The sequence below is a fragment of the Chaetura pelagica genome, unplaced genomic scaffold, assembly GCF_000747805.2.
Source record: "Chaetura pelagica isolate M959 unplaced genomic scaffold, ChaPel_1.0 scaffold37, whole genome shotgun sequence".
NCBI lineage: Eukaryota > Metazoa > Chordata > Aves > Apodiformes > Apodidae > Chaetura > Chaetura pelagica.
This window is the reverse complement of record NW_009954567.1, coordinates 6,546,866-6,572,673: the sequence shown is the minus strand read 5'-3', so window position 1 is coordinate 6,572,673 and position 25,808 is coordinate 6,546,866. Positions and strand designations below refer to the sequence as shown.

At 38.0% G+C, this 25,808-nt stretch overlaps 1 protein-coding gene across 1 annotated transcript in view; it reads right to left on the bottom strand.

Moving 5' to 3' along the window:
• Window positions 1-3,516: 3,516 nt before the first annotated feature.
• Window positions 3,517-25,808, bottom strand: part of DMGDH (dimethylglycine dehydrogenase) — a 42,311-nt gene continuing 20,019 nt past the window's right edge. Inside the window, exons 8-16 of the mRNA XM_010005424.1 lie at window positions 24,588-24,757; window positions 24,252-24,405; window positions 23,429-23,594; window positions 20,846-20,976; window positions 19,205-19,422; window positions 18,186-18,343; window positions 17,041-17,100; window positions 5,463-5,597; window positions 3,517-3,838 (exon numbers count right to left, since the gene is read on the bottom strand). Coding sequence (XP_010003726.1) covers window positions 3,623-3,838; window positions 5,463-5,597; window positions 17,041-17,100; window positions 18,186-18,343; window positions 19,205-19,422; window positions 20,846-20,976; window positions 23,429-23,594; window positions 24,252-24,405; window positions 24,588-24,757 — 1,408 coding nt within the window. The 3' untranslated portion in view covers window positions 3,517-3,622. The remainder of the gene's footprint in view (window positions 3,839-5,462; window positions 5,598-17,040; window positions 17,101-18,185; window positions 18,344-19,204; window positions 19,423-20,845; window positions 20,977-23,428; window positions 23,595-24,251; window positions 24,406-24,587; window positions 24,758-25,808) is intronic.

Genomic DNA, 25,808 nt, shown 5'->3' with positions numbered 1-25,808 from the left:
CACTTACCACCCCGGCAGGTCATCCGTATTTAATACCGGCAGCAGCGCCTGCTCTGTGCCCCTCTGAGCGAGGTGGGGCAGCTGCGGCCAGATGTGCCCCCCTGCCTGCCAGCCTGTGCTGCGGCCCGGGAAGTCAAACTGCCACCCCCTGCAGCAGCCGCGGAGCTGCTGGGGAGACCAGGGGCTGTTCTCTGCCCCTAGCCCCCTGCTCAACCCTTCTGCAAAATCATTAGTGGCACTGCTTTTTGTTCATACAGATGAGAGGTTCTGACCCAGGCCCGGCTGCAGGGGGGTGGTGGTGGCTGCTGCTGGGTGGGAAGGAAGTGAAGCAACCAGGAGCAGAAATAACAGCTATGCTAAAAGGGATGTTTCTTCCAACCTTGTAACCTTCTGAAGCAATATGGTAAGTGACCACTGCCTTAGTTGAAATATCTAAGACTGTGAAAGGAAAGAAATAGCTGTCAAGTCTCACAGATTTTTTTCACCCATGGCATACATACATAAATTTCAGTGTCCAGTTAAAGATCAGATAACTATATGCTTCACATTTAGTTGGATAGGTACACACAGGCTTTTCCATATGTACATAGCCATTTGTTAACAGGTGACAGAATGATCCACATTAAAAATCATATTTCTCAGGAAGAAAGACAAACACTGAACATGTCAGACTTCTGTGTACTTTCTTTTTGATTGACAAATCTCTGCAGAAAGAAAGTTCCTGCCCTTATGAATAATGTCTAGTGGATAAATCTATGAATTTACCAGATTTTTAAAATACAAATCCCAAAGAATTCCCTGCTGATTTGAGAACAGTGATGATGAGTGATGCTACATTTTTTTCTACAATAAGAATGTGTGTGTCCACAGCTGGTATTGGAACAAGAAGCAATAATACTATCCTGAAGTCAATCTTTCCCAAAGTAAATTCCAGGATTCCTGACAAGCTGGTATGTGACTATTTTCTTTGTTCAGATGTGATTCATACTGTTCAAGCGGCTGGAAATTTCTGATTTATCTTGTTTTCAGTTGAGATCCCATCACCAATCACAGCCATCTCACTGAACTGTGTATTTTACTAACTGCTTCCATGTCCTTATCATATGTAAAGTTCCACTCAAACATTCCCATTCTCAAGGAAACCATTCTTGCTCATTCTGAATAATTACTCTGAAAATCCACACAGTGCTAGTGAAATCAGAAATGCTGGATGAAAATTTTGGAATAAAACTGATCATAGCTATTCACCTCACAGGCTTCCAAAGGCATCAAAGTGTTCAAGTGCAGCTGAACTCATATTCCTCTCATATTCCTTCATACAGGACTGTCAAGAGTTATTTGCTGGTAATCCTTTTCCACCAGAATTGGATTACCTGGGTACCTGAGCTGCCAGACAAAACATTCAGTTCTACCAACTAAAACACACATAGCAGACTCTGCACAGTCACAGTCTGAATGTTGTTGCCTTTCATATCTTCTTTCTGTTTTGCTGGGGGTGTGGGGTGGGGGTGTTATGTTATTTGAGGGATTTGGAATCACAAAATAGTGTTTATAACAGAGAGTATTCTCTTCAATCAAAATAGTAAATCCTGGAAATGGTCTGTGTTCAGTCCCCCTGAATATTTCAGTGTACCTTTTCTGACTTTGGGGTTGAATAATTTGGATACTGTTTTGAGGTCAGTGATTAATGAAGTCATTAGAGTACCACACAAGATTATGGTATTAGTATTGTGTCCATTTATCACGCCACACAAAGTATGAACATGGTTACATCTTGCCACAGCGGGCAGGAACTTGGAACAAAAATTCAAACGGTAGTAGTCTCTCCACACACAGAAATTTGAATTTTTCAGACAATTTCCTGGATGACCAACAGCCATTTCTTCATCTCATTGCAAAGCTGTCTCCTTTATTAGGTAACAGCGTTGCTAAACACTCAAAAGATGTACCTGCCAGTCTTTCAGCCCTGGAATTTCTGTTTGATTGCTTAGAAACCCTCTTAAAAAAATGGCTGTACTACTTAAGCATTCTTGCTCCTATTCGCTTCCTCTTCCTGTATCCTGACACCACAAGTTTATGCAAGACCATCTCACAACATACATGAAAATAAGCAGTGACAAGAAACCACAAAAGCTGCTGAACACCCTCCTCTCCCCCCACCCTGTTTCTTCAGGTTTATAATTTTATAAGTATGAAGACTTAATTGTGTGAAACTCACCATGAGCATGATTTCTAAAGCTTAATCCCCTTACAGCTCCATTTATCCATGATGTGCAAAATGCTGCCCTGTTGAGCTACCTTAAAAAATACTTGATAAGCTGGCTTGAGTACCAGAGCAGTGAAAAATAAGCTACAAGAGCTAGGAAACCTTGTCAGACATACTGTTATAGCTACAGTGCTTCTAATACTCAGTTGTGCGTGTTTAAAACTCCTCCAGGAATTTCTCTGCTCCTGAATGCATCGTTAAATAGAAAGCACAGCCCTTAAGGGGTAATAAGTGGGACAAAATCTCAGATACTCCTTTTCTCTTTTTAATGGTCAGTGATGAACAGGGAGTTGTTTTAGTCTTACAAATTGGCTGGAGGAAACTATTTTGCATTGATTGCCTTGTCCCGGAAGCAGCATGCTACAGGTTTTGTCTGCTTCTCTAATTCTCAAAACTAAATGAACATTAACTGGCTTAACTGTCTTTGTGAGGCTCCTGTGACAACAGCTGTCAATGAGAAGCCCAGAAGAAAATCTGTGCTTGGGCCTCTGAAATGCTACACTGCAAAATGAAACAGGTAGCTTCTTGTAGCATCCGCTACAAACTGAGACTCAAAACTATCTTCCTAAATAAAAGAACATTGCATTGTGTTTAGATTTCTTAACTTCTCAAGGAAACATAGACAACTACCTTATTACAAATAATGTCACTTTCAGAAAAAGTAACATCTCTGATTGGTTTGGCAAATTAGAACTAAATCACTTATGAAAGCATAACAGAGAATAATTTCTGAGTGCTTCTTTCACTCAAGGTAGAACTGCAAGCAAACCTTCTCTGAGAATTTCCTGCCAAGGTGACACATTGGGAAAAAATGCTAACAGTTCAGTTTGCCTTTAGTATTAACTTTATTATTTCTAATGATTGCTGGCATGTATTTCAGTTCCTTAGGAAGCATTTCTTCACAAGAACTAGTGACATTATTTCAATAAGTTTGCAGTCATGTTGTAATGAGCCAGGGTAAGGTGCTTTGCCCCGAGGACAGGCAAAAAAGGAACTGAGTGTCAAGGAGTAGGAAAAAATTGCTATTGGCCAATATCAAGAGCAACTTCCTCCTCTATTAATTCAGATCTGACAGCCAATGTGAGAGCAAGCTGAATCAAGAATCTAATTCCCTGCCACTTTCTGCTCTTGAGTGCTACAGAGGACACGTTCTGGTTCACGAACTGTGCTCAGATCTCTAATGTGAGTAGCCCATACAAGGAAGCAAGAGGGTAACAATTGAACTCCTTACTGATGCACAGCAATGACAATCTTGTGTTTAGTAATTAGGAAACATGAGTAGTTTGCTTCTCTTAATTTCATCCATATTAATGGAACTATTTACTGCTGCACATTTTGCTATATCCTCATCTGTGTTTATATTTTGGGACTTTCACCCCTTCTCTGAAGGCGCATTCTTGTTGGTTCGGTGAGTACCAGTGGCTCTTGTATAATGGTTGCTGGATAATTTTTTCCTAAAAGTTCAACTTGCAATTTCTGTCCGACTTTGCTGAGTTCTGTAGGAACATACGCAAAAGCCAGACTCCGCTGAGCACTGTAACTGAAACATCCAGATGTGGTGTTGCCAATAACCTGAAAAAAAACCATATTTATCTTTATTTTCAAGATGGAGTGAGGTTTTCTTAAAAAAATTCCCAGCAAACAAGCCATATATGTATATATACATCTCTCACATGTTAGTTTTGATATATACACCCCAAACATCAAGCAAATTTCAACTGTGTCATGCAGTTCATGATATTCTCTACTGTGGATGACATGACTTTAAACTGGGAAATTTTTGCTCCTTGAAAAAGAAATCTATTCCTAGTGTGTCAAGTTTTCACTGGAACAAACACTATATGCATGCACGCATTTGTTATATACCATAATTAACTGCTTGAAGGAGTCCAGCGCAGAGCTACAAAGATGATTAAGGGAGTGGAACATCTCCCTTATGAGGAGAGGCTGAGGGAGCTGGGTCTCTTTAGCTTGGAGAAAAGGAGACTGAGGGGTGACCTCATCAATGTTTACAAATATGTAAGGGGGGAGTGTCAGGGGGATGGAGTTAGGCTTTTCTCAGTGATGACCAGTGATAGGACAAGGGGTAATGGGGGCAAATTGGAGCATAGGAGGTTCAAGGTGAATATCTGAAATTTTTTTTTTACTGTAAGAGTGACAGAGCACTGGAACAGGCTGCCCAGGGAGGTTGTGGAGTCTCCTTCACTGGAGACATTTAAAACCCACCTGGATGTGTTCCTATGTGATGTACTCTAGGTGACCCTGCTCTGGCAGGGGGGGTTGGACTAGATGATCTTTCAAGGGCCCTTCCAACCCCTAGGATTCTATGATTCTATGATAATTCAACTGCTTGTGAGCATTTCAACCTGTAATCTGTGCTGAAGTGTGGGCTCTACACTTTGCTGTTGTTTTGTTTATTTGAAGTTAATAGCTGAAGTGTTGTTATGACAACAGTGAACTTGCAGGAGAAGAGAATGGCCAACTTGATCATAGAATCACAGAACCACAGAATGTGTGGGGTTGGAAGGAGCCTTTAAAGGTCAGCTAGTCCAGCTGCCCCTGCAGTGCACAGGGGTCTTTTTAACTAGGTCAGGTTCCTCAGAGCTTTGTCAAGCCTGACCTTGAATATCTCCAGATGGGGCCTCCACCACCTCTCTGTGCAACCTGTTCCTGTGCTTCACCACCCTCATTGTAAAAAGCTTCTTCCTAATATCCAATCTAAATATACCCTGCTCTAGTTTAAAGCCATTTGCCCTTGTCCTGTCTTTAAATGCCCATGTAAACAGCTACAGCTTTTCTGTAGCCCCTTCAGGTACTGGAAGGTGCTATAAAGCCTCCCCAGAGCCTTCTCCACTCCAGACTGAACAGCCCCAACTCTCTCAGCCTGTCTTCATAGCAGAGGTGCTCCAGCCCTCTCATAATTTTTGCAACCCTTCTCCGGACTTGTTCCAACACGTCTATGACCCTTTTGTGTTAGAGGCCCCTAACATGGCACTTCAGGTGGTGTCTTATGAGAGCAGAGGGGCAGAATATCCTCCCTTGACCTGCTTAATACTTTAGTCTGTTCCAGCTCTAGTTTCTGTGACTTGAATAGATATTTTGTTAAACTTTGCATCCTACTTGAAGTGTAGAAACTTGTAATCAGAGCTGCAAATTGTTCTGTGCCAATAAAACAAAAGTAATGCATTCACCTTACCTTGCCATTGTGCCACACACTTTCATTTCCCTCGGGATCGACGTTATCAGTTTCCACAGTGAGATACACCAGTCGTCGCTTGAGCCCATTTTCTTTAATCTGCTTCAGTGCTTGCTTTCCTGTGAAGTCTGCTGGCTGAAAAAAATAGAATATAGTGATAATATATGGTTACTTGTGTTCTGTGAAAATTTATATAGAGAAAAACGTTTAAATATGTATTCTTTTGGGTTTTTTATCACTTAACTATTCTGTATGAAGTATAGATTAAATTAAATCTTTGACAGATACTGTATTTTGTTGTTTTTATATTGGTACATTATAATAATAACTTTGTTTAGAATATTTGTTTTTCTAAATCTCAGTCCTTTAATATCCATAATTCCAAGTGTAGTAGAAATACGTATGTAGTAAGGTGTGTGTGGCATAAGACAGTCTGCCCAGTTGTGGGCCAAAAGATGGTGTTTAATTTCAATTTCTATTTAAAAAATGGAATATCAACCCAAATCATAAATCCCTGGACTCCCTATGTGGACATGCATCCTTTTAAATGGCACTAGCAAACACGATAGTCACTTGTTACTTTGGTGTCTGTGCCAAGCTGCAGAGCTGGAAGTTATCTTCATATTCCTATTTTACACTACGTATGTTTTTTCTCCATATCCACCCTTTTATGGGATAATGCAGCATCTTGGTTCAAGACTGTGATTCTGTGAGTATTGCTACAATTTGGAGTTCCCTTTTTCAGCTTTCCTAAAAATCTAGAAGCAGATTCTCATATTTATAGAAGTAGACTGCATAGACATGTGACAAGTGTGGGGGAAGCCATCAGTAAGTCTCTGAACCCTAAAGGTTATATAAGATAGTGTTTGCTTTATGTGATAATGTTTAGCTGAATCCACTGAGATAGCCTGATTCCACAGCCAGGTTCACAAATACAAGCTTATTTTGCCCAGCAGTAGCTGTGAACCTGACTTGTCACACACTGTTATCTCCTAACTCTTAAATGTAACTCAGATAACTTCCATATTTAGTTGGCTGGGTAGAGAATAAATTGAAAAAGAAGGCATAGAAAGAGTTATAAACTTTGTGGTCATGGGCAGAATGTGTGAAAAACCAAAAGAAATCTGCTTTCAAGGATGTTGAGAGTTCAGACAGAGGATAAAATAGTAATCAGGCCAGACATTGTTATTGCTAATAACTGTGCAGTAAGTATCAGGAACACTGGCTTACAAGTTCTGCCTATTCATTTTTCCTTTAAAGGTATAGATCAGGCAGAAAAAAAGGTTTGTATTCAACTAATTCGCCAGATCCACACCAGACTGTCCCCATGGGCAAGAAATGTTAACAGCAGTTAAAAGGTCCTCGAGCATTCCAGCCTCTGCTGGGAAGATAAGTAGCAGTGAAAGCTATTTTAAGGCACTAATCTTAGGACATTGTGACAGCTCTAGTAGTTCTGAAGCAGGTAGTTTATTAATTTTAAGACTGTTTAAGAGAAAAAACGGAAATACTGTTGAAGACATCAAAATACTATTTCTGGTAATGTTTTTTAATTTCTGTAGAAAAGTATTGCACTGTCAGAATAACAAGCAACACATATTGTACTTGGAATAGATTTTTATGCAGTAGTTAATGAGTTTTTATTTCTGTAGTTCGTTTTCAGGTTCACCTATGTCTGTGTGTAGGCTCAAAAGGAATTACTAAAGCGATGAACAGTTTTTGAACATTGAAAGATTAGACTCTGTAAGCAGTTGCACAAAACAGCTTATGAACCAGTTACAGACCAATTAACCTGAAAATGAAGGTGGACCCACTAAGGTTAAGGTAGATATTGCACATAAGGATCATAGATAGCCACCTTTGGGAAGAAACTGCATGAAATACAGCCCAGATCAGAAAAAGAAGAATCTGAGGATTCCTTTTGGAAGATAACTTTCAATATGCTGCTGGAAAAGATAAAGATACCAGACCAGAAAATAATCAGCTACTAGTAGTTCCCTCTCATTTTTCATAGAATTACATTTATACTAAACAAAAGCAGAAGAATAGAATTGTTTTAGTTGGGAAGAACCTTTATAGTTCATCTAGTCCAGCTCCCCTGCAGGGAGCAGGGACATCTTCAACTAGATCAGGTTGCTCAGAGCCCTGTTCAACCTGATCTTGAATGTTTCCAGGAATAGGGGATCTGCCACCTCTCTGGGCAGCCAGTTCCAGTGTTTCATCATCCTCATCATAAACAATTTCTTCCTTACATCTACTCTGAATCTACCCTCTTTTAGTTTAAAACCATTACCCCTTGTCCTGTTGTAACAGGCTCCACTAAAAGTTTGCTTCCATCTTTGCTATAAGCCCCCTTTAAGTACTGAAAGGCCACAATAAGGTCTTCCAGGTGCCTTCTTTTCTCCAGGCTGAACTCAGCATTTCCTCGAAGCAGAGGTGTTCCATTTCTCCAATCAATTTTGTGGCCCTTATCTGGACCCACTTCAACAGATCCGTGTCTTTCCTATGCTGAGGACTCCTGAGCTGGACACAATACTTCAGGTGGGGTCTCATGACAGGTGATTAGAGAGAATCACCTTCCTTCTTTTGATGAAGGTCAGATAGAGCTGGCTTTCTGGGCTGTGAGTGCACATTGCCAGCTTATGTCCAGTTTTTCATCCACCAGTACCACCAAGTCCTTCTCCACAGGGCTGCTCTCAATCCCCTCATCCCTCAGCCTGTATTGATACTAAAGGTTGCCCTGGCTCATGTTCAGGACCTTGCACTTGGCCTTGTTGAACCTCCTGAGGTTCACATGGGCCAATTTCTCAAGCTTGTCCAGGTCCCTTTGGATGACATCTCAACCCTCATGCATGTCAACTACACCACTCAGCTTGGTGTCATCTGCAGATTTGCTGGGGGTGCCACTGTCTATATTGCGGATGAAGATATTAATCAGTACTTGTCCCAGTATGGACCCCTGAGGAGGTGGAGATCACTTGTCACTGATCTCCATCGTGACATTGAACCATTGACTACTACTCTCTGGATGTGACCATCCAGCCAATTCCTTATTCACCAAAACAGTCCAGCCATCAAAACCGTAACTCTCCAATGTAGAGAGAATGGTGTTGTGGGGGACCATGCCAAAGGCCTTACAGAAGCTCAGGTAGATGACATTTGTAGCTCTTCCCTTGCCCACTGATGAAAAAATAAGATTGTATACCACAGCAAGACATACAAACTAAAATGCTTTGAATGTCACACAGGAATTCCAAGAAGTACATATCCTACAGGTACACATTGAATAAGCTTCTTCCTATCCATGCTAATAAAGCATCCAGTATTTAGTCTTGAGGAATGTGAATGTGAAACTGAATACAAATATTAAAATACAATGACATATATCCCTGGGGCCTTCTGCCTTTCAGCTGCTGCTCTGGAAAAGGTTAGGTATTATTCCTGTCCTGTGTCATATTTGCCAACCCACTGTGGATGTTACAAATGCACTAAGGCATCTAACACAGCAGTACGAAAGTCTGCCAATTCCTATTTTTGGTCTCTTAGTAATACATGAGTGGCAACACACAGGATGCTCAGAACCAGCTTCTGACAGCATTTTTCTCCTGTGCCCTTTCCTTGTCTGAGTCACCACCAAGTTTTCTAGAGGAACAAATTGTAATCATCAGGAATCATTAGGAATGCTGCACCACACAGCACTAGTGCAGCTACTGCTGTACTGAGAGCATGGCTTTTTGTAGAATTCAGACACTTGTAAGTGCAAATACCCAGAGAGAGATTAAAGTCTTGTGAAATACTTATTTTCATGTTTGGAGTAGCTATGTTTTGTTTTGGTTTTGTGTTGGTTTGTTTTGTTGTTGTTGTTGTTTTTTAATTCAAGATTTCTGATTAATTTATGCCTCTATGAATTCCTCATTTGGAAATGGAGAAACAGTTCCTGTAAATGTTAATGCAGCAATCACAGTCAGAGCCTTGAGTATGACCTGGTAACAGACGTGTGCTGCTCTTATGGGTCACTTCTAGATTAACTGTATAGATGACAGTTAACTCTTGTTAATATACTAATTACTGGAACCTTGAGGTTGACAGCAAAATTAATTTTGACTTCCACTTCTTAATTACCTTTTAGATATGGAAACCATTAGAGCAAGCAGCTAGAAGGCTTTAGAATCTATGTATCTCTGGATCATTCTTTGCCTGTGTGTTACAGATATAAAATTAAATTCTTACCCAATAAATTTTAACTGGGCAAGGCTTTTGGTGTCCTGGAATAAATCACTAACTGGAGATGAATTTGTGGATTTTTTTTAATGGGTTTGTTCTTTGTTATTTTATGTTCCTTGAAGGTTAAGAATATTCTTGTCTTTTTAGAATCATGGCCTGGAAAAATAACCAAGAGATAACCTAGAATTCAAACTCTGTAAGATATATAATATGTAAATACATATATACACACAGAGAAAATCTGCAAAAATGTGTGTAGATACATGTAAATGGACATATATGAACACACACATACATATATAAACACTATATGATCATGAATAGAAATGTATATATGAAAATATGTGTATATACAATGTATAACTTCAGAAAATATAAGCATATACACAATTTTAAAACATTTTAAAGCAACTTCTCCTGGAATTCCAGCCCTATGAATCTGGCCAGATCAGTCTTGTCATTTTTCAGTGCTTGGGTGTCTATGTCAATTGTACACTAAGCACATTTCCACCACTGTTCATTTTTGATCCGTGAACGTGTGTGCATGACATCATTCATTCCAATCAAAACAGCATTTCGGAAACTACTCATTCAGACTCAGCCTGGCTATTTTTGGCAACAACTGCTTTCTGATTCTAGAAGAAAAGTAGTTTGGGCATTGCTTCTGGTTTAGGTTGTGACACTAAATAAAATTCATGAAAACTCACTTTGTTTCAAGGGTGCTTGGCTTTCAGTGGCATACAGAGCCTAATTCAAATAATCTGTGAAACTACTCTGTGGCTTCAGGGAAGCAAAGAAACAGAAATTATCTATAAAACTTGCAATTTTTTAAATTTATTATGCCATTTAGTAGAATCAAGTCTAGGTATCTAAGATTTAACAAGAACTGTCAACAAATATATGCAAATCTCTTAGTAATGAAATGTTGCCATTTATTTGGTATGCTGCTTCTGACTGAGGGCTTACAGCCAAATTATGTACACAAAGTCACCCAACTGAGTAAGGCAGCACCAACACCTGCTGCAAACTACTGTAACCATTATGTTACAACACACTGGAGACAGCCTCAATGAAATATTTTGAAATTAATTATTCTTAGTTGGATGGTCTTGAATGGTAACACTGTAAATTATAACTCACATCACCAAGGCAATAACTGAAGATAATTTTCCTATGAAGGTAGCAAGTATTTGACAAGTTTCTTTTTCTGCAGCAAAACAAAGTTACAGTTTACACCACACAAAACAGTTTCCTAAGGGAGATGTGGCCAGTCAGTATGTAGGGCACTTGCATCACTGCACTCTTCATTCAATCTGCCTAAGCCCTTCTTGCATGCAAACAGACAGCCCTAAGAAACTGATATGATAAAAACAGCTGGTGAATTATTGAATTATTTTGGTTCTAAATTCCTAGCTCAGTGGGTGCTTATTACTTTACATGGCCCAACAAACTCACTGGGAGTGAACGAGGTGTGAATTTTATACAGATGATAAAATCATAGCAGCTTCTTTCTTATCTTTCCCACTCTATTTAAATATATGGAACAAATCCTCTATTTTATGACCCTCTGGACATAAAAGGACATAATCACGGAATATGGTTTGACTCCTAGATTTTCCACACTTAAATTTTAATTTGGATGGGGACAGGATTTAAGTGGAAAAGTACACTGAATAATATTATGCCTATGTGATAAGCATAATAAACATGCACTGAAAGAGAGAGAGAGGAAAATGTACCTCTCCCCCTCTCATATTCCGACTACCTTTCCATCATTCCATCCTTTTTCATACACTCTACTTTCCCCCAGGTTTCTTATCCTGTCTTCAGTAAAGTCTGTGCTCTTTCTTCTCCCTCATCCTCTTTTCTTGCATGGAGTAAAGATGGCACAAACTATAACTTTATATCAGACTGTGGAGTGGGCTCAGTGATAGCTACTGTAGTCATTGCTCTCAGAGCAGGAGGGATGCAAGCTGGGGAAACTGAAGGAAGGGCAGAAAATGGCAATAAGGGTGAATTAACAGAAACTCTTGTGAGTTGACCTGACCAGCATCAAGTTGGAGCACTGCTCCTAGCAGATTTGGATGGCAAGTGCCAGGCATTACACCCACCATGTCTGTCCTGTTTGCCTTCTACTGGATTTTAGAAGTGAGAAGATCAAAATGAGTCATTTGCTATGGTGCTGCAAACATAGCTTCCATTTTACAGTCAGTGATTGCTTAAGCAAAGGAAAACCAAAACAAAAAAATAAACCCTTGAGAAGTGGAAAACAAAGCAAATGGTTACAAGTGGTTGCTTTCCACTGCAGTGGTTGCACCTACTCATCATGATTCTCCAGAGGGTGTAAAGCTTCGATTTCACAGCACTGCTTATCAGCACTACAAACCACATAATCAAACATAGACTCACCAGATCAGTAACATTTTACACAGATGATGATATAAGTTACTATGTATGCTGCAGAGACCCAGAGCCAGCATGTATATCTTCTGTTCTGACACTTTCCCCACCATCTTCACCTTGTTGTCAGCAGTGTCAGTGACCTGCAGGCCCACAGTGGGACTGAATAATTCTACTAGTGCAGTGATTCCTTTCAGAGGGCATGCTCTCTGCCATTACAACCACAGATCATTCAGGCTGGAAAAGACCCTTAAAGATCATTTACTGCAACTGTTAACCTAACACTGCCAATTACACCACTAAAACATGTTCCTAAGTGAAATGTCTACAAGTCTTTTAAATACCTCCAGGAATGGAAACTTCAGTACTTCCCTGGGCAGCCTGTTCCAATGCTAGCTTCTGGGTTGTTGTTTTTTTTTAGGGTTGGTGGAGGTAGGAGATAAATAGCAAGAAGCAGATAGGGAAAAGAGCAGAAAACAAAGAAGGAAGAACATGTTGGTAGAGCAGACCTAAGAAAAAGTGAAAGGAGAGAGATTCTGGGTATTGTATAATCTGGAGAGAAGCTCTGAATGGAGAACCAAGAAACTGCCTCAGTAAATAAACAGGGCTGCAAAAAAAGAAACGCTGTCTCTCATAATGGTATTTCCTCCTAGCGGAAAGAAACGCTAAATCTCAGCTAAGCACTCACATCTCGGCCTGGGCGAGTACCGTAGACCATCATCTACCGCATTTTCTTCCCAAATTGCAGAGAGCTGTTTGCTGCAGAGAAAGTGCCCAGAAGATGGCAGTCTTGGATATCGCAACACGAGGCACAGACCTGCAGCTTCCTGGGGAGGACTGTAGTTGTAGCCTTCCTGTCTCCTGGTGCTGCTGGGTTCACATGGAAAGCTGTTCTGAAAGAGTTCTTTCCTGTGAGCTTACCGAACTGGCAAGGAGTTGCTTCACTCTAACATCGAGTGTTATTGGGACTTCCAGTTGGTTACGCTTAGGAGAAAATTAGGCTGCTTTAAGAATACTGAATTAGCTAAAAAAAAGATAAATAATAAACTGGTTCAGACCACCAAAAAGGCACATGCTAGCATGTTCTGAAGACACAAGCTGCTTCTGATATAAGGGTTGCGGGGTTTTTGTTTTTGTGGGTTTTTTTTGCTTTGGGTTTTGTTGTTTTTTTGTGGGGTTTTTTTGTTTGTGTTCGTGTGGTGGGTTTTTTTGTATGTCAACAATGTACATAATAATCCATGATCAGTTTAACGTGTAGCAAGAAAAGATTTTCTAGTATAGTGTGTCATTAGAATGGACTATCTGGGGAGACTGTGAGATCTTCAGTACTCAGAGATCTTCGTAATTTCAGAACAGAAATTTTAATAAATATTACAAGGAAAATAAAGACATAGTTGATTCTGCCACAGACAAAAGGTCTGGAGTAAATATCCTATTATTGCTCATCTTTTTCTGTGATAATATTTGAAAAAGGTACTAAATTTACCTACACTAGGGTTTTGAAAAAGATAAAGCCTTCAGAGGTGATATACGGTATATTTGGACTGCTTGAACCTGAGCAAGTTTTTCTTCTTTAAAGATATTCTGTGAATTTCCTGCCACAAAGACCATTAGAACTCTACTGAATATTTAGCAGAGTCAATAACCAGAGTGCTTATTCATGAGATGAAAGTATTACTGCAAGAGGTTATCTAACAACTTATCTACCCTACTAAATGTAAGATCAATTGAACAAACAAAAGAAAGACAATGGGTATTAAAAGATACCCCATCCCTAAACCAGACAGAATTTCTTGTGAAATTATGAAGACAACATATACTCTAAATTAGAAATTAATTCTATTACTGTCCCTCCACTTTGGTTTAATTGCAGCCCATCCTGCTCATTTGTGCAAGGAGGCAACTAATACCAACATCACAGGGAAAAAAAAAAAAAGGAGTATCAAGCAGAGTCTGGAAACCACCTAGAACAATACCATCTCTTCAGCCTTACTGATAAAATGGAAATTACCACAGAAATCCTGAGAAAATATGTTTACTTATTTTCATACTCTAACTTAATAAAGCATGGGGAAGAAAAAAAAAAAAGGTCAACTTAGGATTTTAAGAGTTTCTCCTGTTACTCATAACAAAAAAAATACTAGTCCATGTGTACCTGAAGATCATGCATACACTAAACTTCATAAACACAGAGCAATATCAGGATTTTGTTGGGAAATTACATCTCTTCATATTTATTCCCCAGGTATTTGAATGCACTCATGGAAATTAAAATACTTTTTAATTGTACTACCTTCACTGTCATTTAGTTGTTCATTCATTTAAATCTATTTAGACACTGCTTACCTTTTCCATGACATACCACTTGAAATCCACCTATGCTGAAGTCTTTTTACACTTTGTGACCTATTTCAGCTGCTTGTTACTTGGTAAGAAGCACTCTAGTATTTAACAGAACACTTAATTGATTTTAATTTACACAGAAATCAGCACCTTCCCCAGTTGGAGGTGCATGCTTAAAGGAACAAGCCGTGTCAGTCTCCCTGCAGAACAAGATGATTTAAGTATCTGTTGCTTTTAGTTTGTATCCCATTTGGTCTTCTTGCGGAAAGTTTCCTTAACAGTAGGAGCAGATAATAACAGTGTTTTGCTTGTTTTCCATCACAGTAGGCTCTATGGGATGCTGAGGTCTATGCCATGCCAAACAGACTCCAAAACCAGAGGAATGGAATTGGAACTCTCAGCCCCAAGCTGCCAAGAAGCAGAGTAAATAATCTCACATTGCACTTCATGCTACAGTGCTTAGACCATTTCCAGTATCCAAGTTAGCTCAGGTACCTCTGCAGTGTCAACATACAGCCACAACTGCCCTCATTTGTGTCAATAAATAAACATCGATTATTTCCTTTTTCACACTAGTTCAGCAGAACTGGCAAATGTTTTAGGCTGACATCCTGCATCCATGCTGGAGATTCACTCCACGCCCATTCATCTACAGTGTGAGTGTCTGCTCCAGAGAGCTGTTCTCACCCTGCATTTAAAGCATGCAGGGGGCTGTGTCAAGCAATAAAGAATCAAGTGTTTCCTGCACATTAGTGCCTTCACATGTTCTGCATGGGCGTCTTGGCAAGCAACAGCTTCCCTGCTTACAGCTGCTTTCCTGCTCACAGTGTGAAGCAAAAAGAAAGAATGGAAAGAAAAGCTGGTAGCAGTAACAGTTTTCATTTCATTCTCCCATAATCCTGCTAATATTCTCCTCAAGATGTGAAATACCCTGCTAAGTAAATATGATATACTCCTGTAAGATTCTGTGTTTACCTTGCATGTGTAATTTTTTCTGATTAAGGCAAAATTGCAACACCCAATGGAGACAGCTGGAACTTCACTAGATGTAGGAACTTCCATTGACATCCCTGGGAGAACATTGCCTTCCAGTTAATGAGCTCCATAGGCAGGCAAGAACAAGTTTAGTGCTTGGATTTCATACTAGACCATACACTGATATTAGATTAGGACAAAGATGAATGTTTTATCAGTCCCACACAGGTTGAAGAACTTAAACCACTACAGACAGGTTCAACAGTTGGAGAGGAAAAGCACCTTCCTGGGTTCATCCCTGTAGCTGAAATTGTCTCATAAAGATAAAAGCACCTTTTTAGGTTTAACCCACCTTCATGTTTGCCTATGCAAAGTTCAAGATTTATTGTTTTTTGGAGCTGTAACTTAAAATGTTTATTCCTTTTCTCAGTTCCACAGTGCCTGTATATAACAGGGCAAAAAAAAATACCAGGGATCATTAATTATTTGATTTCTTACCCTTTCAGGAATAAAGGGAACATGACTAAGAAGAGAATTGGTCCATATATCAATATTACATTACTGTAAAGATTAAAAGTTTCATAAAATAATCTTTCTTCTTGACTTCCCTTACTTAAAAATGTTGACACTTTCTCTGTTTCGCAGATGAGAAACTGAGGCAAAAAACTGAGTCAGAAATATCCCGATTTAAAGCACCTAACTTGAAATGTATAGGATCTTATTTTTTACATTAGAAATTTCACGACTGTGCAAGCAACTGCTTTCTTTGTTGATGGGCTAACTGGTAGCAACAGATTACATCAGAGCTGCATGCAAATTCCACTGTTTTAATGGAAAAGTCCCCAGTTTCACAGAGTAAGGACACTGATTTATGTTTCATTCAGATCACAAAAGAGCGTTACAAGCAATGTTTGTATCTATTAGACTATAACAGCATTTAATTTGCTAAAATATGAGTATAAGAAAATGGGGATTCTAATAAAAGGAGATGGGATAATGTATTTTCATTTTAACTATGTATTTAAATTCAACTACTCCCATTCTCTGAACTTAAAATCATGCAGGAACAAGTTACGAGCAGAAACTCTACGAACAACATAATTGTTACTATTTTTAATCAAGATATTAATTTGTCTTATAAATGACTCACACCCAAATTGCCAGACAGCAGTTCCTCTGAAAAGTCTATTTTTTTTTTTCAGTAATTGCTGTACCAGACTGTTAGCCAAGGAGTTAGACAACTCCTTTAAGAAGAATAAACAGGTAAAATGTTTCCACAGTATGAAAAGGGCTGTTTAGCCTGTATATAGATACTGTATGTTTACTAAAGCACATGACTCAAATTTCTCTATAAAGGTAAGTCACAAAGAGCTATTTTTCATGTAGGCAACACTGAGTATTTGCAACTTCCTGACCTATTGTATAATTTTGTTAGCAACAAACATGGAAAAACATTAAACAAATCAGTACTTTTATGAAGTAATTACTCCTCTCTACAGTAAAAAAAAAAAAAAAGAAAAAAAAAAGTTTTTTGGTTCATTTTCTAAATCAGTTTTTTTTTACAGATAATAACACTTCTCAAACAGTTAAAGGATTATCCTTGGGTGTAATTGAACACTTTGGAAATAGTAAGACGTACCTTGTTTAGCTTTACAAAGTATTCCAGTCCAGCTTCCAAGGGATTAGTGTCACAGTTCATCTGTTAAAAAAATAAAATTTAATTGCCCTTTGTACATGAGGGACTATCATAGCTTTTGGGCTGGGGGTCAGGTGTATTCATTTAGTTATTCCACACAGCCTTCTGTTTACTCCTGGGTCAATGTCTTCCACATTGCATATGTGCAACTTCCATTTGAATACACTGCATGCTTCTTCCTACATGTGATTTCAGCAGCATTATCTACTATTACACCTAGTATAAAGTATACATGTATAAATAATTCATCTAAGTTTCACAAGCAGAGTAAACACACATTTCAATAAGAAACAAGACTTCTCATCACCGCAGAAAGAAACCTGCAGAAGATTGAATAACTGAGCTGTGCACGTTAATTGCAACACAGTAGAATGCCTTAGCTGGAGAGGAAAATAAAACACAAAGCCAGTTCTATTTACCACCTTCCCATTAGGTTTAGGGTGAATGATTTGTTGGGCAGCATTTGAAGCAAGAATGAAAATAGTTATCACTGGGCAAACAAAAAGGACACCAAAACCCCCACCATTTCACCTTCCTGAGTTCTTTCCAAAGGAATTAGGAAAAATGTCTGGTAAGCAGAAATTACATAGATTTTCCCCATATTCTTCAGACCCCACCGCCCATGTAGCCCTATATTGGGAGTGAGCAAATTTGGCAGAAACAATCTAATGGAAAATGAAAAAGTTCCAAATACATTATGAAGCAAGAATAACTGGCCCATCATGACATAGCTATTACAGTAATAAAACATTTTCAGATTCAATCAGCCAAACCTTTGATTTCAAAATACTACAGCTCAGCAAAACCCTCATAATTCTGTTACACACAAAAGGAAAAATATCAGTGAATCAAAATAAGTGTCTCTTTGCCAGCAGTGCAATGGAATATACTGGGGTAGGTTTTTTTATTATTTAGAAAACACACTGTTCAGAACTATAGTAGCTTTTCCTGTTCAACGCAAACCTTATTTTCATGCTAAATTGAGAAACTTGCACCAATACTATCTGATCTAGTGCTGACTAAGAGTTGCATATTCATAATGAAATAAAGAAAATAGAGACAATAATAAAGAAATTCTATTTCCTGACCTCTGCGCCCCAGGCTCGGAAACCCTTCTCCAGCCTTAAAGTATTCAGAGCATATGTTCCAAAGTTGTCAATTCCCTCTTTTTGGCCAGCTTCCATAATTGCACTGTAAAGAGCTAGAGAATCTTCTTTTCTGTGATAGAGCTCCCAGCCCAATTCACCTGTTAAACACATCAGATTAATTATTTCATTTGTTCAATGATGAAACAATTGTAATGAATACAGTCCTATTCTTGGTAAAATATGGGGATCAACACTGTGTTAATTCTCATTCTAGGATCAATTTTGGTGTTACTCCCCTCAAGAACCACCAGGTGATTTATGCCCTAGATCTTAACCAGTGGTACTATTATTCTACTATTTAAACTGTTAACTGAAATCTGGGGGCAGAAAAAAAACCCAGGAAATCTGAGTAACTGATAAGAAAAGATCATTTACCAAAGTCATAATGACAGATGAAACTTGAGGGCATTATAAAAAGGCCTGGCAAGTGAACAGCAAATTTAACAGTGTAAACAAGCAGAAAATTATTATATGGTATTGTACAACAGGCAGAGAAGGAGTACAGCTGGTTCAGAATGGTCTGAATTCAGCCCACTGCAGTGGAGATAGACATAAAAATAAATAAAATAAAACGTAACTGAGAAAAACAAATACTCAGCATTACAGTGTGACATTTTCGAGGCACTTGACAAACACTAATATATGGTAATCCAAAAACAATTCTTGACGTTGGTTTTTGCAGCAAATACCACAGAGGTTATCAGAACTGGCCTTTTGTTCTGTAAAATAAATATTTACACTATAGGGTATTCCAGAGAAAAAGGTCTTAGAAAAATCAGCACAGACCCTGACCAGATCATGCTTTAAAATGTACTGCATTTCCTCACACATTTATATAAAACATACAATTAACCTATTGCTTCTTAATACATGGTGAAAATTATTCTTCAACATCATTTTGGTTAGACTTATTTTATTTCTTGCCTCCTTCCTTTGTAGACAGTTTTCTCTACTCTTACCTGTGTACGATATCCTAATGGCAGTAACAGCAATATCAGAAAGTTTCAACTGCCTAGACTGGAGAAACTTAAATGAAGCATCACTCAGATCCTCCCTCGTCAGCTTTTGGAGGATCTCTCGGGCATATGGACCTGCTACACCAAGTACTCCCATCTCATCTGTCATGTTTTCTATTTCAACTTTGTATCCACTTCTCGTTACTTTCTCTTCTATCCATCTGCATGTAGGACACAATGATGATGTTAACATTTTAACAAAAAATAACTGACTTAAATAAAGATTAAAAAGGAATATTTTTTTGTTAATGTTAGTCTTCCCAGCAGCTCCGAGTCCCACACCTTCCCAAAACAAATGTAAGTATGTGCTACAAATAGTCAAACCAGTCACTGATGTTAAGCAGTGTTTTCTAGTGACATATTGAGATAGGAACACAAGTATGTGGGATACAACAAGGAAAGGAGAGAACTTAAATAGGTGGAATAGCATTTCCAAGATAAGAGAAGGAACTCACAGAACTGAATGTAGATTTGCCTTTGGATCCATAATGTGTTAATAAAAAGGCCAACATACGAAAAGAGCAATAATCCAATGAACATAAGAAATAACAGCACAAGTTCCTCAGCTAACAGAAATGTGCAACGAGGCTTTGTTCTGTCCTGCACACAGCATTTAAACTATTGGCAGGAAGTTCAGTTCTGAGGTTTGATTTAATCAAAAAGATCAGCTAGTTGTTGTCTTTCTTTCAGGAAGCTCACAAAATAAATGGAAGGAGTGTATTTAAAAATCCTTTAAATTACTACTTGGTTAAGCAGCGTTACAAGATCTAAGGCACAAAGAAGTACCATACAGAACTGCTGAAATTCTGCAGAAGTAAATGCATTAGGCCTGGTTCTGCCATTTGTTCCCTGAGTGTGCCAGTGGTCCTACTGATTCCCATAGCACTGTTATGAAACGGCACATCATTTGTTGTGTGTTGGGGCAGCAAGTTTCTGTCTTTTAAGACCTGATTCATTTTGAATAATTGATTTGCCACCAATTTCAAGTAAGAAAAATTCTTAGTATGCGTGCACAGCCACTTACAGCACTAGACATGTAACTTCCAATGCTCATCTATGAAAACCATTTTGATGAAGTCATCTTGCAGCTGCTTCTACCTCGTTTCTTTCTGCTGTTCTGCTTTGTGACCCGAGCCCAAAGCAGAATATATTATCAAAGTATCAGGAAGACTGCACAACCTATCTGTATTGGCCAGGTCAGTGCCTGTGGGGTCATACATGCTTAAAGCCAATTTTCTTACTTACGTAAGAGAAAACACTAGAAAGGAACAAATGTGCTGTGTTCCATCATACAATGCCAAACAAAAACAGGTTCAACAACAAGAACTACCTCCATTAAAGTATATTACATAACTATCAGTAAATTCTCCATCTTTTTACACCAACAATAATCCAATAGGCAACTGCTTATACTTCAGGATTCAACTCAGCTAAGTTTCTAAGAAACCAAAATCAATAAATAAGTAGAATTCTCTTGACCCTAGGAAAAGTTTTGTTGGGTAATAATATAAAATTTGGCATGTAGTAAAAAGGTTTCCATAATAATGTGACTGTATGTACTTACTGTATCAAAAATAAACTTACCTCAGATCATGAAGTTCTGACCCTGAGCCAGTTACAAGCATAAATTCTCCAGGATACAGTTGAGAGACTGTTAGCTCAGCATAAACTTTGCCTCTCGGTGTTAACATATGGCTTATGTTTGTGGAACCCACCTACAGAGTAAAAGTTGAAATTATTAAGAATGAAAAATAGAACCTTTGAATTCTCAAACATTATGGAATTTATGAAGTCTGTATTTACCTGAAATAAAAACATTTTTATATTTGTTCTGCTATGCCATAGTAGCAGCAGATGCACAAATGTCCAAGCTTAAGCTTTACATTCTTTTTCTTCAAAGAAAAAATTGAAATTTTTGAAATTAGGTAAATCAAGGTCTTTATAAATATTTACTAATTGTTTATTAAACAAGGTGTTCTTAAGTTACATTTAAGAATGCATTTTCAACTCAAATTCAATCAATTTTATCTTGTTCTCTGATCATAGGAATAGAAAGTTCTACATGTTATTGACATAAATATTCCTTTTCAATCATCCAGAAGAATAACATTACTTTGCCCCTTACTTTAAAGAAAGGAATATGGCACTGCCTTATGCTTTTGTGGCTCTCATTGAGATATGCCTTTATAGTTTATGTAGTTGCTGACTATGAATCTGCATGTTTCTACATCTGAATCAGGTCCTGTGTAGGAACAATATCTAAAGGCAAAATTTCAAATAACATTTACTAAGCAGTGACCATGAAATATATACATGTTCATACACAAATTATTCATACAAACAGAAATATGAATGTGCCATCACTGTCGTGCTTGTCTGGTTCCAGAGGCAGAATGTAATCTCTCTTATTTGATTATGCTTTCATAAGAACCTTGTCAAACAATCAGTCAGTGCAGAGATTCCAGACAATGAACAGAGAAGGGAAAGATATTGCAGATTTAAGATTGTTTTGGAAGGTTATATTACATTAATATAGTTACTGGCATATTGCACACATGCAATTGAATTTTCAGAACCTGATGGTAGGCACAGCCAACCTGGTTGTCATACAAGTATATTTCCAGTAACTTCACTGAATTATTTTATTATGCATGGAAGCATGAATGGTACAAAAAATCAGACAACTTAAATAACCATCTGTTGTGAATGTTGGATTTTTAAGTGGACTCATAAACTGTTAACGTTGTTTTGCTGCTTCTCTTTCCTTTTCCCCTTAGCCACACTGAATAAACTCCATAGAAAGCACCCACTTTGTCCTCATAATTTGCTGTTTCATCTCGCTTCCCCCCATACATAAATATATTCAGCACGTGTTACATGTCTCCACTAATGACAGTTACCCCACCTCTTCCCCAAGCTAGAAAGAGGACAAACTCCTAATCTATATATTGCTATCAAAAAACTAACACAGTAAAAAAAACATTGCCACATGGCAGTTCAAGTTCTTCTTTCTCTTAAAACTACAGGATACCATTCTTTGTGTACAGCTTTCCCATTCAGTTGGCTTTGACCAAATTATCTACCTTTATGACCATAGTTTCACTGTATCTAGTTTCCCTAGGCTTCCTCCCTCTGGTGTCTGAAAGAGCTAAAACCATCATGTACAGTAAAAACTTACTGAAATTCAGTGCTGAAATCAGCAAACCTCACAGCTATAGCACTTTGGAAAATAACAATCTGCTTGCTGGAGCTGTACCTCTGAAGATAAGAACACTACATAAGAGTGGCTGACACAACAGGAAGGTAAAAGGACTCACGGAGCACTACCATAAACTGAGGATGAAGAGTAAGAAACATGGGTAGTTTGTCATAGTGTAACATTTTTGAAATCAGGATCATATTCTGATGGTCTGTGAGCAGCCACATGTGTGGAGAAAGAAGAGGTGTGAGCTGAAACCTGAATATCCTGAATAATTGCAACCCTGCCTGCTTCAGGCAGCCTGCTGGGAAACAGTCTGTATGAGGGTGGGTGGAAAATAATCATGGGTCATATTTTAAAAAAATCCACAACAACAACAACAAAACTGCTCCCATGAAGTACAGAACACCCAGCTATGGTCAGGCAAGAACACCTTTCACTGCTCTCCTCTGCTACTTCAGTACTACTGTAAAAGAATTCCAAGTGAGATTCACTTGGACTTCTTTAGACAAATATTTGAATTACAGAGGGTTCTGTGTTTCTAGGAAATTTTTTTTTACTATAAAGATGGCTAAGCACTGGAACAGATTGCCCAGAGAACTGGTGCATTCTCCATCTTTGAAGATACTTAAAAGCTTTCTCGACATATTCCTGGGCAATGAGATCCAGGTGACCTGTTTAAACAGAGAGTTGGACAAGGTGACCTCCAAATGTCCTGTCCAACCTCAACCATTCTATTCAAGGATTTCTGTTAAAAGGTACTTCTACATGGGGCTACTCTACTGTAAACTCCACTGCTCATGCCCTTAACTGAGTGAAATACACACCCTGACAGCAATTTCTCCAAAGAATCTGAGGGTTTGGTGCCTGAACGTTATGGCAATAATGTTATGCTTCATCTTCCATTTCTGAAACGGATCTAGTTTGTCTAAATCCTACATTAAAACAGTTGCCACTGTCCCATTTACCTTTGGAACAACATTTGCAAATAGATGATCCAGCAGCTTAACAGAATCGGTGCCTTTAACTTTAAACTTGCCAAATGGCGACAGGTCAATCACACCAACTTTTTCCATAACCTGTTTACATTCACGACCCACAGGGTCAAACCAATTTGTGCGCCGAAAACTGGGTCTGAAACAGAGCATTTACACACATAAAATGCAATTTGGAAATTTTGTGCTCTTTTCAGCAAAATGCACTCTTTCACTTTCTTCAGTTTAATAATCAGTCAAAGGAGATAGGCTTTCCTAGTGGTAGATAGCTTACCCAATATTTTCCTTGGTCTAACATAGCTTAATTATTAAAATCCCTTAACAACAAAGAAGAATGTGGGTTGATATTTTATCAACCAATTTGTACAATAAACTGTGAACTATTCAAATGTTAGAGGATGTAGTAGTCTGTCACGTAAATTTACAGCATACTTTGTTGCTGAATCATTTATTTGAGTTTCAGGTGTCAAAGGCCTTACTCCTGAACAGCAGAGTGTGTCTCTCTATTCCTTTATGAGCCTTATTTAGGTCGGTACTCCAGTATCACTGCAAAACGTTTCTTAGAGCTAGGCTGCTCTCTGATACCCCATACCTAGAAGAATTTCTGGATACTTTCATGTGTGTTTTGAGAGATCTGCATTATCCTAAACTACAGAAAAAACAGATCTACCTAATGGATACCTTTAACTGAAATTAATTAGAAATGTATGCTTCTTATTGAATTTAACTCTGCTCGACCTTTTTCTTGTGACAATTTATCAAAGGGAGGAATGGGGGGGAGGAATCTTTCATTTACTTGTATCCAGTCTCATCTCCAGGTTTGTAGAACCAATGAGGTTGTTCCCATCCTGCATGGAAGCCCATTGAACATCTTGATTTTAGCAAATCATACAGCCCACTAGTTCTTTCTGTTGGTCTCCCAGCAAATCTTTCTTCTTTAGGGTAACCAACTAGATGGGGGAAAAAAAAGAAACAAAACCCAAACAAACCAAAAGCCATGGCATACTAAATACTGTAAATCACTAAGACAGATTATACATCGATACATATATATAAGCAGAGAAATCTGAAAGCAGACATTGTTGGAATCCATATTCAGGATATAAATTTATTTTTAAAAATACTTTCTTACCAATGTTATTAAAACCATAAGATTCTCTTGCTTTGGCTGCTGTGTATTCTGTTGTGGTCCACTTTCCATAACGGTTGGGATCTAATTCTATCAGGTCAAATGGAGGTTCCCCCTCAAGGATCCAGTCACTGAGGTACTTTCCTATGCCACCAGCATGTATAATGCCATACCTTAAAAAGAGGGAAGAAGTCCTGTAATGCAAAGTCTTTTTTTTTGCTTGTTTTTTAAAATCAGTACTAGCATGTACTACTAATACACCTCCTAAAGCATTCTAAATTTTTCCCTCTGTTTTTTTTTGTGTTTGTTTGGACATGGACATTGCTACTCAGTCTACATGTGGCCAAAGAGTATTATTTAATGCTGAATTACAGGCACCTTCTCAAAACATTTAATGACAAAGAGTTATTAATACCAAATTATTTAAATTTATTTTAATACTTGTGTCAATTAGCTTGGCATGTTTAAAAGAAGTGTCAGAATAGCCTACCGTCTAGGGAAGATGGGAAAATAAATTCTTAGTTACTTGTGAAATGCACTAATGAGCAGACAGAAAAGTCCTTGAAGAAACTGTAAATATGTTCAAAACTAAGTTTAGATCTGCATGTAGGAATTAAATCATAGGCATACTGAAAAGCGGAGCTAAAATAAAATTGAATTGCTGTTTATCAACTCTGAATTCTATGCTCTCAGTTAAATAGGCAAGGATATTAATACCAAATTATTTAAATTTATTTTAATACTTGTGTCAATTAGCTTGGCATGTTTAAAAGAAGTGTCAGAATAGCCTACCGTCTAGGGAAGATGGGAAAATAAATTCTTAGTTACTTGTGAAATGCACTAATGAGCAGACAGAAAAGTCCTTGAAGAAACTGTAAATATGTTCAAAACTAAGTTTAGATCTGCATGTAGGAATTAAATCATAGGCATACTGAAAAGCGGAGCTAAAATAAAATTGAATTGCTGTTTATCAACTCTGAATTCTATGCTCTCAGTTAAATAGGCAAGGATCTTGTGAGGAAAAAAAAAAAAAAAAAAAGAAGTTATAATTTAATTCCAATGCATATGTATAAGAAGAATTCATTTCAGATTACACATACAACTTAATTCTGGCACTTTCTAACTGTAGAATGCATGGTTTCGTAATATTCTTGAGATTACTTTGATACAGCAGGGATTTATCTGTAATTTATATATATATTTAAATACATCAGAAATCTCTAA